This window comes from Acinonyx jubatus, chromosome B4 (genome assembly GCF_027475565.1).
Source record: "Acinonyx jubatus isolate Ajub_Pintada_27869175 chromosome B4, VMU_Ajub_asm_v1.0, whole genome shotgun sequence".
Lineage (NCBI taxonomy): Eukaryota > Metazoa > Chordata > Mammalia > Carnivora > Felidae > Acinonyx > Acinonyx jubatus.
In genome coordinates this window covers 19755253-19770679 of record NC_069387.1, presented here as the reverse complement: position 1 = coordinate 19770679, position 15427 = coordinate 19755253, and the positions used below count along the sequence as shown (strand labels likewise).

The window sequence follows — 15427 nt, the reverse complement described above, 5'->3', positions numbered from 1 at the left end:
TACAGTATTCTAAAATCAGAATGGATTGTGAGTGCTACCGTTCAATGCAACATTTTATAACAGGGTAAGAATATACTAGATAAACCTACTAGATATTAAAATCTTAAAAGAGATAAAGAGGGATAGAGGATGACACAGTCTATAACACCCAGTCTTTACAGCTGTATTATCATTTAGCATCATACCATAATAAAAAAAGTCCCTTCCCAAATATTCCCAAGGCAAGCAACCACGTCCAACAATAATAAATGTATAATATGTGTACCTCCTAGCCTTTATAGATTATCAGAAAAACTATTACAAAATAAAATGTAGAAATGATTTTAAGTTTGACAACAAAATCAAGTTATACTAATCTTACATATGCCAAAAACAAAATGCAAATAGTATTCATATACTAATGAAAATACCAACTGCTAAAATTCATAGCTAAACAGTTTGACTAAATACAACGTTGTTAACCTAGTATTCAACTGTAAAAACACTCATAAAATGAAAATCTCATTCCTACAACAAAAAAGATAAATATAGTCATTAGCACTGTATTTATTAAACACTGTACTACATTTAATAACTGACCGTTAAAAACAACCATGACGGGCATATATTAGGATAAACATGGTCATACCACAAACACTTCTTTAAACAAGATAATGCTCATGAAATGGCTGAAGAGAAGAGTATCATCAGTAAGACTTCCCTCGTCATAATTTACAATGAGCCCTACCTATATCCCTCATTCGTGGATTAAAATAAGCTTACATAAAATCTCACAGCGCTTCTTAGTAAAACTGCTAATTAAACCCAATCTGCCATTTTCCCATCAGTAATCCAAACAAGACTGCAAAATAGAACCCTATAATTGTCACTATCACAAAACCACCTCATTAAAGAAATCAAGATGAATATGTATACTTGCTGCCTATAAGGTCTATAAAACATATATATAAACCTAACAAATGCTATAAAGGCAAATACAAAGTTATAATTATTTCACTCATAACTGAAAACCCAAGTTCAAAATTAAAAATTTAAGCTTTAAAAATGTTTACCGTAAAAAAAGACACACACATAAATTCAAATCAAATCTGTTCCCAAATCCTAAGAATTTACAGACATGAAAAGGTTCCAAACTAGTTTATACCAAATGTTTAAGAGTAGTATTACTTTCCAATTGAAGATGTCTTTTTTATCCTCACTTCATTAAAAACAATTCACAGTAGTATCCTTTTCCTATGTTGGCAATATAACCTATGAATGATTCTACTGTACTTACTATTACTTCACTAAAAATTACACATATCCTATCCTTTAAAATAAATAAAAATGTAAGCAGAAAAAAGGTAAGTCAGAAAAAGACAGATTAGTATCAGGCAAGCTTTTAGTGCTTTATTAAAAGATAAAATATTCTCAAATGATATTACATTTGGCCATTAAAAAAATAATAATAATAAACCATTAGCAGCACCACTGGGGGAGAAAAAGTCAAGAATATACAGAACTTTAAAACTATTCCATTATAAAGTGAAAAAGATGATGAGATTTTTACTTACATGTGAAATAGTCAGTTAATAATGTATAGCCACAAATGCTGAAGTCACCTAAAGATTTCACAAGATGACCACAGTAACACATGCAAGAAATCTCTCATGCTTTCAGTCAAGCTGTATTTCAAATTTTCAGTTGAAACAGGTACATACAAACATATTCACAAATATGGCATTATTTTAAACCTACTCTTTGACTTTATACTCTCAATTAGTCAAAAATTTTCAGTATTTCCATGTCTCAATCCAGCTATCAAGAACTTAATTTTATATAAAAAAGGGAAAAAAAAACTATTAAGTAGATGTGCTACATATATAGCAACAACAAATCCACTTACTTTTTTCTCTTTCTCATGATGTTTATCCTGAGAGTGAGAGGAAGAATCACTTAAACTTTGATCATATGACCTATTAGATCCCCGTTTGCTCTTTTTCTAAAAAAGAAAATATATATACATACATGTATATGTATATAAAAAAATTTTAAATAATCTTTCTGTTAGGCTTAAACCAATTCAAGTGTGCAGTATTTAAAAATGTCTACTGAAGTAAAAACAAAAACAAAAAAACAAAACAAAAAAAAAACCACCTTGCTATTTCAAACTATATAATCCAGTTTAGACACCATCTATATGCTGTCTATTGCATTATAAAGGAAAATCTAAACCTAAATTCAACATTAATGCCATATTTTTGTACATATATGAAAATGTGTGAAAATAGATTATATTTTCAAATAAGCAGGAGCTTATTTGTCACTTTATCACAAAACCACCTCTTAAAAGAAATCAACTATAATTTTTCATTGTCTTCTTTAAAAAAGAAAAGGAGTTCCAACCAAAATAGAGAATGCCATACTGAGGAAGGATGCCAAGACTAGAAGAAAAGAAAAGTTTTCTGCCGCACTAGAAAAAGCAAGAAGCCTTTATATCTCATACTTTCAGTATTAGGGCATAGTTTTCTAAAAACTTGTCTCTGTAATTCATTAAGAAAAAAATTAAAGGAAATGTCAGCATTAGACCCATGCATTTCTCAAAGCATTAATAAAAGTATGCACATTTCTGTTTAAAATACTTAAACAATTTCATAATAAAGTATGACAGTGAGAGTTATTTGAGGTATTTAAAACTGGGTGGTACCATAACTAGTTCAAATTAGACAAAAATGGCTATGAAAGGCATTCAAATTCTATGCAAATGTAGGTTAAATAATCTTATTAAATTATTAGACTTTTCCTCCCTAACTAGCAAATGGGACAACAACATGTCAATAACTAGCAATGAGAAAATTCAATTTACAGACTCTCATAATCCATTTTCATTATTTCTGAATTTTGATCTATATCATCTTCCATTTAGAAAACTAAGATTCCAAAATGCTTTTAACATCTAGAAAGCAAAATTTTCAATTTTACTATCTCAAAATTAGTCTTAAAACACTTCAATATTCTTTGTTCTTAAAATAAAAGTTTTTGATAGCAAGCAATATATTTACACAATCTAAGTATTTCATATGCATGAACCAGAAGAGAATCATGAGCTGATTTCATGAGTAAGAGGCCCTTACTATTTACCTAAAAGAAAGGAATAAAAAAATAGCTCCATTCACAAGGGAAAGTTAATAAATATAAACAAGACATTAAAAACAAAGAAAACTTAAACTTTCGTGTACAAATCTGTCATCATTGAAGACTAAAAAAAATAGACACTTAGGACATTAAATATCGATCCTTCAAAGGAAAACGGACACAATATATGTAACAACTAACCAAATTTTACCAACTCAATCATCTATGCTATTATGTAACAGTAAAAATTCGCAAAAATCTAAAATATTCCCAAAGTTGTATTTAAATACATTTTTCTCAACATCTTCAACCAAGAAGTTACAAAACAGCTTTGTTTCAATTTTACTATCTCCTAGTAAATAAAAATGAAAATAAGTAAATAATAGTAATATAGCAAAAAAGATGACTAACAAGTGAGAAAAATCACCAGAGTTAGATTATAGAGTTCTTTATACATGCTTTTTCTACTAAATGTATCCTAACATTTACTATTAATTAATAGAACTTATTTTATAATATTCATCATTATAAATGAACCAAAGCAAAGCAAAATCTTTAAGAATTACTAGATCTTTTAAATCCCAGGAGAGACCATGAAATTGCAAACAATTTCACACAAAAATCAAGAGAAAAGCAACAGCTATTATGCCTTTTTTATAAAACAGAATTTTGCAAGTTCAAGATAAATTCTTACCAGCTTGCTAAAATGGTATTTACAGTAGCCACAGTATTGGACATTATCTGCACCATTACCTTCTTCTTCACAAAGTAGTCCAGCAAACTGAGCACTGAAAATAAAAGCCAAAAAATATATATATAAATATAATACGTATACATTAAATCTCAAACTACAGTTATGTATATATAAATAAATTAAAACTCACTTCCAAGCATGTAAGGTTTGTAATTAAACCTTATACATCTAAGAGTAAAGGGGGCAAATGTAAAGCTTTATTCTTACTGTGATCAAGTACATATTTTTTAAGTTATATTTGTAGCTTATAATAAACTTTTGATCCATCTACCTCTAGTAAGAATGAAGATTTATGTATGTTTTAAACATGCATATATATAAATGTTTAACATTACCAAATAGACATTAAATTGTTTTAAGATACCCCCCACCCATTTTACTTCTTCGCTCTATTATCACAGGTACTAACAGAAAGGCCAGGCTTCTAAAGGACTGAAATGACTTGGGATGGGATGTGCCCCATAGATGCAGATTACGTACTGTTACAAGGAAATGCTTCAGTTCATAGAACCATACAGGAGGCAAGATAAACATAAGCTGTGTTTTCCAGTCAAAAACAATAGAAGAAATGGAATCGAATCCTAAAGTTATGATATTCATTTAAAAAAAAACCCACAAAGTGCTAAAGTTTATAATCATTATCTTGTCAATTTGGCCTTCCACTTTTAACATTCCAAAGTTACAGTAGTATTAGCATATATCTTTACCCAAGAAAGAACTTTCATCTTAGAAAAATTAAGTTCATTAATTACAGAATTTATACAACCAAAAGTCTTTTCCATTCCCCAAAATTAACCTAAAATGGATTTCTTAAACGCATACACTAAAAGCTCAGGAAATAAAGCATGTGTCTATACTGGCTGCTAAATACAGACTATTTCCTAAAAGTAACAAGTCCTTGGATTATTCCCAAACTTTAATTTTGAACTGTTGTCTATCATGTTGAATATTTTATTTTAGGATAATTTTTACTCTTGAAATTTTATGCCAAAAAAATATCTTAAGTAACTTCTTAAGAAGTAGCCACCAGAATACTGAGAATATGATAGTGACTGCTTTCCCCCTCTCCCCCACCTTCAAACATGCAGTGAAGAAACACGATCATTGATTAAAATCCTTACTAATATTGCAGGCACCGCACTAAGTTTACCTACATCAGCTCTTTCAGTCCTAACAATAAATCAAAGGTTAGGTAACAAACACTGATATTTTAAACAAAATGAAACTAAATAAAACATGAGAACCAGAATCCACCTATTGAAAATCTGCTCTGGTAAATTCAATTATTAGAATCATCTTTATTAGAAGAAACTCTAAACACAGAAATCATCCCAATAAAATTTACTGTAAATATTTGAGTACCTAAGCCTTTAATTTACAAGGTATTTCCTTGTACGAAGCACAAGAATTTCGGTTTTGTACGACGACAGAAGCATACTTACCACGTCACATGGAAAGCCTGCCGACATCCGTGTTTATTACATGTCATGCAAGCACCGGTAGCTGCTTTGCTTTCTCGTCCTTGTTCATCACAAATGTAGCAAGTCTTAGGATAGAAAAAATAAACAAAATTAAGCAAAAACCTTACAAGTGTTTTTATAGCAATGAATCTTAGGGGCACGTGGGTGGCTCAGTCGGTCGAGTGGCCGACTTCAGCTCAGGTCATGATCTCATGGCTTGTGGGTTTGAGCCCCACGTCGGGCTCTGTGCTGACCGCTCAGAGCCTGGAGCCTGCTTTGGATTCTGTCTCTCTCTCTCTCTGCCCCTCCCCTGCTTGTTCTCTCTCAAAATAAACATTAAAAAAAAAAATGAGTTTTACAATTATCTTCAGAAGTCAAGATTAGGTTTACTGTCTAACCTACTTTACTTCAAAACATGAATTCATTTTTTCTGTCAGTAATCTGATTTTTACCAACATGCAGACATAAACAAGGATAGGTAAACAGTACTAGTGGAACTTCACAAAGACCCAGTCTTCCTTAGGCTCAAATACCCTGCACAGCAGCGAGAATCTTCACAGGCACCAAGGCCAGGGGCCAGGACATAGCCTACGACACCTTGGTCTTAAAACTTCCTCACCAATATTCAACTGATTTCTGGGACAAGAGTGTAAAAAAAGATTCGTCTTTTCCTCTGCTGGAAGTAAGCATATCTACGGGAGTTTGACACAAGGAGTTGGGACCTAAGAGATGAAGCATGGTCCTGGATGATGAGCGAAATTTAGGCCATTTCGTCTCTTCACAAGAATCCTACTTGAGCTGCCATTCAGCCTGCCAACCTGACAGACTGAGCCTTCGGGGAAGACATTTTCGCTAAGGAGGTCAGAGATGCCCCCAGGAGACACTGACCAATAAACACTGCCACCGACTTTGACTTACATCTTGTCCTTTTCCCGGGTAAAAATAGCTGATAAACAGTACCACCTTTTCATGAAGAACTCAACTATATAAATGGCAATCTATGAGTATCAGTGTATAATGAAGAAAATTAATCAGCTGACTAGAAGTTGAGTATACAAAAATTAATGTCTACAATAAAATCGGTAACACTTTTAAAAGGAAACCAATTTCTGAAGAGTAACAAGGTATAAGCTAGCCAACTTCAGTGGGACCACATATATTTTTAAACTTAGAGAGCTTTCCCCCATTATGCACTGTGGTGCCAGAATAACACAATTCAACAATATTTACAAGAACACAGTTCTCAAAAAAGCCTAGTATCTAGTCAGGTAAGTTAATTTAAACTCCTCTGTTGAAATACAAGGATTCAGACTGAGAAAAATTATTTTTTTAAGATTATTTTATTTTTGGGGGTGCCTGGGTGGCTCAGTCGGTTAAGCATCCAACTTCAGCTCAGGTCATGATCTTGAGGTCCATGGGTTTGAGCCCCTCGTTGGGCTCTGTGCAGACAGCTTGGAGCCTGGAGCCTGCTTCTGATTCTGTCTCCCTCTCTCTGCCCCTCAACTGCTTGTGCTCTCTCTCTCTCTCTCTCTTAAAACTAAATAAACATTAAAAATTTTTTTTAAAAGATTGTTTTATTTTTGAAAGAGAGCACATGGGCGGGGCAGAGAGAGAGGGAGGAAGGGAGGGATGGAGGAAGAGAGAGGGAGAATGGAGGGGGGAAGAGAGAGAGAGAGAGAGAGAGAGAGAGAGAGAGAGAGAGAGAGAGAGAAATATTCCAAGCAGGCTTGGCACTGTTAGGGCGGAGACTGATATGGGGCTCGAACTCACAAACCGTGAGATCATGACCTGAGCCAAAATCAAGAGTCAGACACTTAACCGAGTAACCCACCCAGGTGTCCCTAAAATAATTTTTGTAGGAGCACCTGGGTCTCAGGTCACCATCTCACCATTCGTGGGTTGGGACCCCACATTGGGCTCCTTGCTGACAGCTCAGAGCCTGGAGCCTGCTTCGGATTCTGTGTCTCCCTCTCTCTCTCAAAAATAAAATAAACATTAAAAAATTCTTTATTATTTTATACCTCTAACAAGTAAAATCCCAAGTTACAACAAAACCAAACCAGACACAGTGAATAAGAGCATCTCTATCCGTTCAAATTACAAAAACAAAGTATCAAACAATTACAATGGGAAACTGTAACATACATTTTTTAACCTACAAATGATCAAGAAGATTAAAAAAAGAAAAGACAGAGCAGACTGAAACAGTAACATTTTATATAGCAAAATTCATGGAAAATATGCAAGTGGGCCTTAAAGAATCTCTCAGTTAACTTCCAAAACAGTGAAAAGACACCACCTTTTGACAATTCAATAAAACTAAAAATTATGATGAATATTAAAAAGAGAGAGAGAGAAGGACTTCCAGACTCCTGGAATGGTGAAGTGAGAGCTCCATGGATCCCCTCTCCACTTCCAAGATTTGGAGGGCACTGGGGAGAGAGTCTCTGAAAATTATCCTAAAGACATGCAGCAAACAGTGGAAAATTTGTTTTTTGAAAAAGTGTACTGAATCTCACTAAGAACAGTGAGAGTCTAGAATCTGAGGCATGATCTGCTCCCATCACCACCCTACCACACACACAGCTTCTTGTGATGGAAATTCCCCTCTGGGTGGGTGTGGCCGAGAAGATAAGGCTCCCTCTCCCCTCAGCTCCTAGTCTGAAGCTATCGTTTTACCCTAGAAGAACCAGTCTCCAGTGACTCTCATCCTACTTATAGCTGGTAGCTCTCACTCATAGAATCCCACCCTAACAACAGGCCACGGGTCCTGAGGCCATTATCATCCCTCCCCCTTTTGCTAGTAGAATGGAAGTTCCATGAGAGGAGGAAATGGGTTGAGAAAACCAGGGGGCTACTATACCCTTTCTTCCTCCCAGCACACTGCTGGAGTACCTGTGTCTCTTCAGGAGAAGCAGAGTGCTATCCCCATCCCCAGTTCCAGAGCAGTAATGTAGAGATTCTCAGAAAGGCACATGGGTATGGAACATCTTCAGAACAAAGAGCCCAACAGCTTTGCCTGAGAGGACTGACTATGTGGAGAAGCTTAAGGACACTGTCAAAAACACCCTGGCAGAGGGGCGCCTGGGTGGCTTAATTGGCTAAGCGTCCAACTTCGGCTCAGGTCATGATCTCACTGCTCACGAGTTCGAGCCCCGAGTCAGGCTCTGTGCTGACAGCTCGGAGACTGGACCCTGCTTCAGACTCTGTGTCTCCCTCTTTCTCTCTGTCCCTCTACCTCTCTCTCTCTCTCAAAAATAAACATTAAAAGTAATCAATCAATCACTCTGGTGGCAAGCAATTAAGACAGGACTGGTAGCTCCAAGGTACTAATAGAAACAAGTAAAACCAGGCTGAAAATTAACAGAGAGAATGAGAGAAAGACAAGAAATCAGGGCCCTCCTAGGATCACATTCATCCCTGGGGGTATAGAAGGCTATGTACATGAACTAAGTTGCACCCACTCAGGAAAAATCCAAGTGGGACTCGAGGCCAATGTAAAAGCATTCCCTAAAGCCACACACAGATCCATCAGCCAATAAGGCTCATAAGGCTTTAGTACAAAAAACTGGCTGAAAAGTAAGTTACTGTGACCCAGAGGCAACTCCTGCGAATCTAGACTTGAAAATAAAATCACACTCATACGTGATGGTCTGAAAGATTGCATGCATGCTTAAGGCTGCACATGTTCGAGAACAACCGACAGAGAGAACCTCAGATCTCCTTAGAAAATAATCTCTAAATCACATACATATTAAGTGATAAAGGGTGAAAATGTAACTAGCTAAAGGGGCTTAATTTAAACACAATCTTTGACTAATAAGTGGTTTATGTTGATCCACAGGCAACCCTAAGAAGTCAGGCCTTTTTTTTTTTCCCCCCAGGACATTTGAGCAGGGCCACCTGAAGTTACACACTGTTGGGTAAACAGACATAAGAAAATTAGTCCAGCCAAGTCATTAAACAAATAAATGACAAAACAAACAACATGACCCATAAGAAGGAAGAATCATTCTCCAGAGTGACTATATTATCTAAAATGTCCATTTCAACAAAAAATTACAAGACGTGCAAAGAAACAGGTCAGTGTGACCTACACACAAGAATAAAAGTAGACATTAGAAACTGTCTTTGAGGAGGGACCCAGATGTTAGACTTGGAAGACAAAGACTTCAATCAAATGGAAATACTTGAGTTTAAAAAATTCATTAAAGAGGCTCAACAGTAGATTTGAGTTGGTAGTCAGAAAACAATCAACAGACTTAAAAACAGATCAATAAATGGGGCGCCTGGGTGGCTCAGTCGGTTAAGTGGCCAACTTTGGCTCAGGTCATGATCTCTCTCAGTCAGTGAGTTCGAGCCCCGCGTCGGGCTCTGTGCTGACAGCTCAGAGCCTGGATCCTGCTTCGGATTCTGTGTCTCCCTCTCCCTCTGCCCCTCCCCCATTCGCGTTCTGTCTCTCGCTGCCTTTCAAAAATGAATAAATATTAAAAAAAAAAAATTAAAAAAAAAACAGGTCAATAAAGGTGTGCCTGGCTGGCTGAGGGGAGAGCATGTGACTCTTGATCTTGGGGTCATTAGTTCGAGCCCCATACTGGGTGTACAAATTACTTAAAAATAAACTTAAAAAAATATATAGATCAATAAAGATTATACAATCTGAAGAAGGGACTTCTTTAGATTATACTACCTGAAGTACAATTTCCAAAAAATGTGGGACACCATTAAGTACACCAGCATACGTATGGGAAAACAAAGAGATGAAAGAAAGGGACAGAAACTGAATCTAAAGAAATAATGGCTGAAAATTTCCCAAATCTGGTTAAAACCAATAATCTACAATTCTAAAAATCTTGATAAACACTAAGAGATCCACACTCAAATTGGTCAAAGCCAAAACACACAAACAAACAAAGATATCTTGAAAGCAACAAGAGAAAAATGGTTCATCACAAGCAAGGAAAAGTACAATACAATTAACACCTGAAGTCTCAAAGGAAACAATGGAGAGCAGAAGGCAGCAGGATAAGATATTCAAAAAGCTTAAAGAACAGAACTATCAACCAGGAGTCCAATATCCAGGAAAGCTATATTGCATAAATAAAGATGCAATAAGGATATTCCCAAACAAACAAAAACAGATATTTTGTTGCTCCAATCCTGACTAACAAGAAATACTAAAGGAAGTTCTTTAGGCTAAAATCAAGTGACACTACACAACAATTACAACACACACACACACACACACACAGTCTAAGAGCTCCAGTCAATTTTACCTCAATAGAGCTGAAATCTTTAAAAAATAAATCTAACAGGCCAATTAATAAACACACATAAAAGGCTCTAACAAAGGTGATTATACAGAAAAAGATAAAAGACAGTATGATTAAATATTTCTCATTCTTCTCTTAATTCAAAAGGCAAAAGCATAAAACAATGCCCATAAATTGTATTGTTGGGCCTATAACAGAGAAATGTAATATATTTCACAATGACAACACAATTAAAGAGGGTGGGAATAAAGATATATTGGAGTAAGAAAGTAACACCAGATGGTAACTTGAACCCACATGAAGAAATGAAGAGAAACACAAATGGCAAATGGTATCTAGCAACACACACACACTATATAAATATATCTGTGGTCTTCTTCTCTTAGCTTTAAAAGATAAGGGGAGGCCTCAGTGGCTCACATGATTAAGTGTCCAACTCTAGATTACAGCTCAGGTCATGATCTCATGGTTCATGGGTTCAAGACCCGTGTCAGGCTCTGCCCTGTCAGAGCCTGCTTGCAATTCTGTTTTCCTCTCTCTCTCTGACTCCCACCCACTCTCTCTCTCTCTCAAAATAAATAAACATTTTTTTTTAATGTGTATTTTAAAAAAGACTATACAGAGCAATCATTATGTTTTAATTTGAGAAAGAGACTCAGAGCACACAAGCAGGGGAGGGGCAGGGGCAGGGGCAGGAAGAAGGGAGAAATGAGAGGGAGAGGGAAAGGGGGAGGGGGAGGGAGAGAATGAATATGAATATGAATATGAATATGAATATGAATATGAATATGAATATCCCAAGCAAGCTCCACACTCAGCATGGAACCCGAAGGGGGACTCGATCCCACAATCCTGGGATTATGACCTGGGCTGAAATCAAAAGTCAGACACTCAACTGACCAAGCCACCCAGGTGCCCTAACAGAGCAATAATTTTAACAATATATTATTGTTTGTAGTTTATACAAACATAATATCTCTACTAATAATAGCACAAAAGGGGGAAAGGAATGGAGACATATAGGAATGAATTTTCTATATCTTACTGGAGTTAAGTAGATTCTGATAAGATAAATATTGCAAACCCTAGAGCAACCACTAAGAAAATAGCCCCGAAAAATATAATTTAAAAATCATGAAAGGAATGAAAAAGGTACACTAGAAAATATCCACTTAAGGTAAAAGAAGGTACTATAAAAGAAAAAGAGAGGACCAAAGCAGCCATAAGACAATGCAAACAAAAAGTAAAATGGCGGGCATAAAACCAACCATATTAATGATAGCATTGAATATGAATGTATTCCAATCAAAAGGCAGAGATTAATAGACCAGATTAAAAAAAAGAAAGTTCCATACACTGTCTGCAAGAGGAATACTTTAGATTTGATAGTACAAGTAAGTTAAAAAGATTAAAAAAAAAAAAAAAGATATAGTACGCAAAGAGCAAGTATCAGATGGCTGGAGTAGCTATCATTATATCAGACAAAAACAAAAAACAAAAAGAAAAAAAATAGACTCTTGAGACAAAACATTACTAAAGATAAAGAGGGATATTTTATAACGATAACAGTCAATCCATCAGGAAGATACAATTATAAGCGTAAATGTGTGTATATACACATACATATACAGAGAGAGAGGGAGAACAAGAGAGCCCCAAGACACATGAATCAAAGTAGAAAAAAGTAATTTGATTATTTTATTTTTTTAAATGACCTGAGCTGAAACCAAGAGTCGGATGCTCAACCAACTGAGCCATACTAGCACCTTAATATTTTGATTATTTTTAAATATTAGCTATTAGATTAAGAAGAAAATATGCAAAATAACTGAGGATTATTGAAAAATTGTTCCCAAACAAAATCATATCTAAATAAAATGTGAAGCATGTGAATAAAGCCATACTCAAGAGGCAAATTCATAGCCTAAAAAGTTTTCCCTGTTTTAGAAAATATTTTAACTGAACTATTTATTTTTTTAGTATGACAGAACATTTAATTACATCAGTTTCCCATCAATACACTAGTCATTTAATGATGATTACATAGGCCATTTCCACTGGTTGGCAGGAGGCTCTTCCACTAAAGGCTCCAATGGTTTTCATTATATCATTTTTCCTGCCAGACTTAATTCATTTTCAGCTTGAAGAGTCACCTCTTCCAGTTGCCCACCCTGAAGTTGGTCTAACTGCTTAACATCTGATTCCACTGTAACCATACACATACAAACACAGTTGTAATCTGTTCTGTATATTTCCTATATGCTGCATTTTTAGGAATTTGCTCAAGAACATCAAGAATCTTTGTGTCCAATATTCTTAACCTCTCGTGTGGACTCTCACATACAGCCAATCCCACAAGGCCAGGGGTCTTCTTCAGCAAATCTGCCATGACAGTGCCAGTAGGCTCGGGACACACAGCCCTTTGAACCTAATTTTTTAAATTAAAGAAACAGGCCTCATATCAAAAGGATTCTGGGGCCAAATTCCAACCCCACCTAAGAAGTAGCTGAAAGCATCACTCCAAATATAACTTGAACAAGCCAGTTAAACTACAAAAATACAGCTCTTCTTGTAACTGAAAGATGTGCTGTTGTGAGGCAACCAAGTAGCCTGAAATCCAAGAGAAGACATATTCTCCCCCCAACTTCCTAAGAGCACAAAATGTTCAGACTCTCCATCACTGATACAGCAAGAAAGGGAAGACATGGAGAAAGACATGCATGTAAGAAGGAATCAGCTAAAATTTTAATACATTGTTGTTAAAGGCTGATTGAGGGCTAATATGATACTGCAGAACCACTAGAACCACTGATAAAAGAGTTCTCACTCACTCACAGGCTCTACTACATGAACTTTTATGAGGGGTTCACGGGGAAGACTGATACCAAGGAGACAAAACCACCAGAAAAAATCTCCCTTGAGGTTCAGGCATGAAGAAGAGGATCAGACTCTACTGATGGTAAGATATGAAATCCTACCTCTCACCCAAACACTCCTTTCAAAAGCATTTGGGGGACTGGAGCAAGCCCTGTCACATCCAAGACATGGGTAAGGCCCACCATGACTAGGAATACAAAGGAAAAACTCTTTACACCTAGGCAAGGGGCAGGAAAAATTCTCAAACCCAAATTCCCAACCCTGTTAGTAATAAAATTAAGAGGTCTTCTAGTGCTGGGGGTAGAAGCAGAAAGTTCTGTTCCTCACAAGTCGTTCCAAAGACACAAATATAAGTCTGCCATGGTGAGGAGGAAAGGAATGGTGAAACTGTGAGGCCCAGACATACAGGGCCTACCAAAGAGAGAGGGTGGACCAAAACAACAGAGAAATCCCAAGCCCAAAACATCAAATAACAAACAACGGCAATCTAACACTAAAGGAAAAACAAAAGCATACCAGGAAGAAATTTAGCGTGTCTGACTCAATATTGTTTCTATTTCCCTTGCTGCCATGACCTAAAACAGAAACTTCTGCTTAGCCCTGCACATAGGAATGTTACAGCTAAGATTTGAAAAAAACTGCTTTTTAAAATCCAAAATCTACCTCACCCGAGGAGACAGAGGAAATAAGGAAGTACATAAATGACTATGCTGTGTTTAAGATTTACAGGAACAACATGACCAGATTCCTATACACAACAAACTGACCAAGAACAATGAAGTTACTTGACCTTCCTTGATGTCTACAGGTATCAGTCGCCTTTTGACTCCAACTCCCTCCCACTTTCCCCCTCTTCTTAACATAAAAGAAGCTCAAATCTCTAGCTGAGGAACTGGCTCTTTGGGACAATAGTCTGCCATCTCTTTGGTCTGCTGGCGTTCGGTATCAAGTCTCTTCTCTACATCCACATCTTGCCTCTTCACTCACTGGCCTGTCACACAGCAAGCAGAACAAACTTGGGACTTAAAAGTGTGGTAAAGAAACCACCCTCTGTGGCACTGGTGAACAGATACAGCTAAACGCTGGGGGTGGAACACAAACACTGTGAAAGCAAAGAACCTAATACTCCAGGGCTCCTGGGTGGCTCAGTCAGTTAAGTGTCTGATTCTTGATTTCACCTCAGGTCATGCTCTCGCAGTTCATGAGTTCGAGTCCCTTAGGGTGAGCCCCGCTTTGGGTGAACCCCGCTTCTCTCTCTCCCTCCCTCCCCTCCAAAAAAAACCCCTAATACTCTGGCCTTCCACCTAAACTTATAGTATCATTAGAAGACGACCAAGGGGCAAGGCCACCCCAATGGGCTCAGAGGACAGAGCATCAAGCCACGCAGAATTATTCTCAATCTTAGAACCTAAAAACCGTCCTGTTGAGTTACAAACTTGCTTTGCTTTAGTCCAGTAACCCCTTTTTGCCTTCTAACTTCTCCCTTTCAAAATGGGACTATCTATACTACACCTATCCTACCACTGTATCTTAGAAGCAGACACCTTTCCTATATTTCACAGGGTCACAGATGGAAAGGAATTTTGCCTCAGGATTGACCATACCCAGAATTTCACCCACATCTGATTTACATGATTCAGAATGAGATTTGGAACAATCTCATTGAGATTGTTCCAAATTTTATCTAATACTAATACTTAGATAAAATTCTGAATTTAAGAGTTGATGCTAGAATCAATTAAGACTTTGGGAAATCACAGGATGAAATAAAAGTATTTTGCATGTGGTAAGAACATGAAGGCGGGAAGATTACTATGTGTTGAACTGTGTCCCTGAAAAAAGGTATGTGAAGTCCTAATAACCCCAGTAACTCAGAATGTGACCTTATTTGGACAAAGGGTCACTGCAGATATAATTAGTTAAGATGAGGTCACACTGGGGTAGGACAG

At 36.5% G+C, this 15427-nt stretch overlaps 1 protein-coding gene and 1 pseudogene across 19 annotated transcripts in view; both read right to left on the bottom strand.

Moving 5' to 3' along the window:
- MLLT10 (MLLT10 histone lysine methyltransferase DOT1L cofactor) overlaps nucleotides 1–15427 on the bottom strand; it is a 233864-nt gene that overhangs the window by 119843 nt on the left and 98594 nt on the right. For 18 of the 19 annotated variants that reach the window (XM_027073587.2, XM_027073585.2, XM_027073590.2 and 15 more), the window contains 3 exons: nucleotides 5311–5414; nucleotides 3809–3902; nucleotides 1886–1981 (listed from right to left, as the gene is read on the bottom strand). In XM_027073587.2, the coding sequence (XP_026929388.1) occupies nucleotides 1886–1981; nucleotides 3809–3902; nucleotides 5311–5414 (294 nt within the window). The remainder of the gene's footprint in view (nucleotides 1–1885; nucleotides 1982–3808; nucleotides 3903–5310; nucleotides 5415–15427) is intronic. The other variant, XM_027073594.2, reaches the window with a different exon arrangement.
- LOC113603612 (NADH dehydrogenase [ubiquinone] 1 alpha subcomplex subunit 5-like) lies at nucleotides 7206–15145 on the bottom strand (annotated as a pseudogene).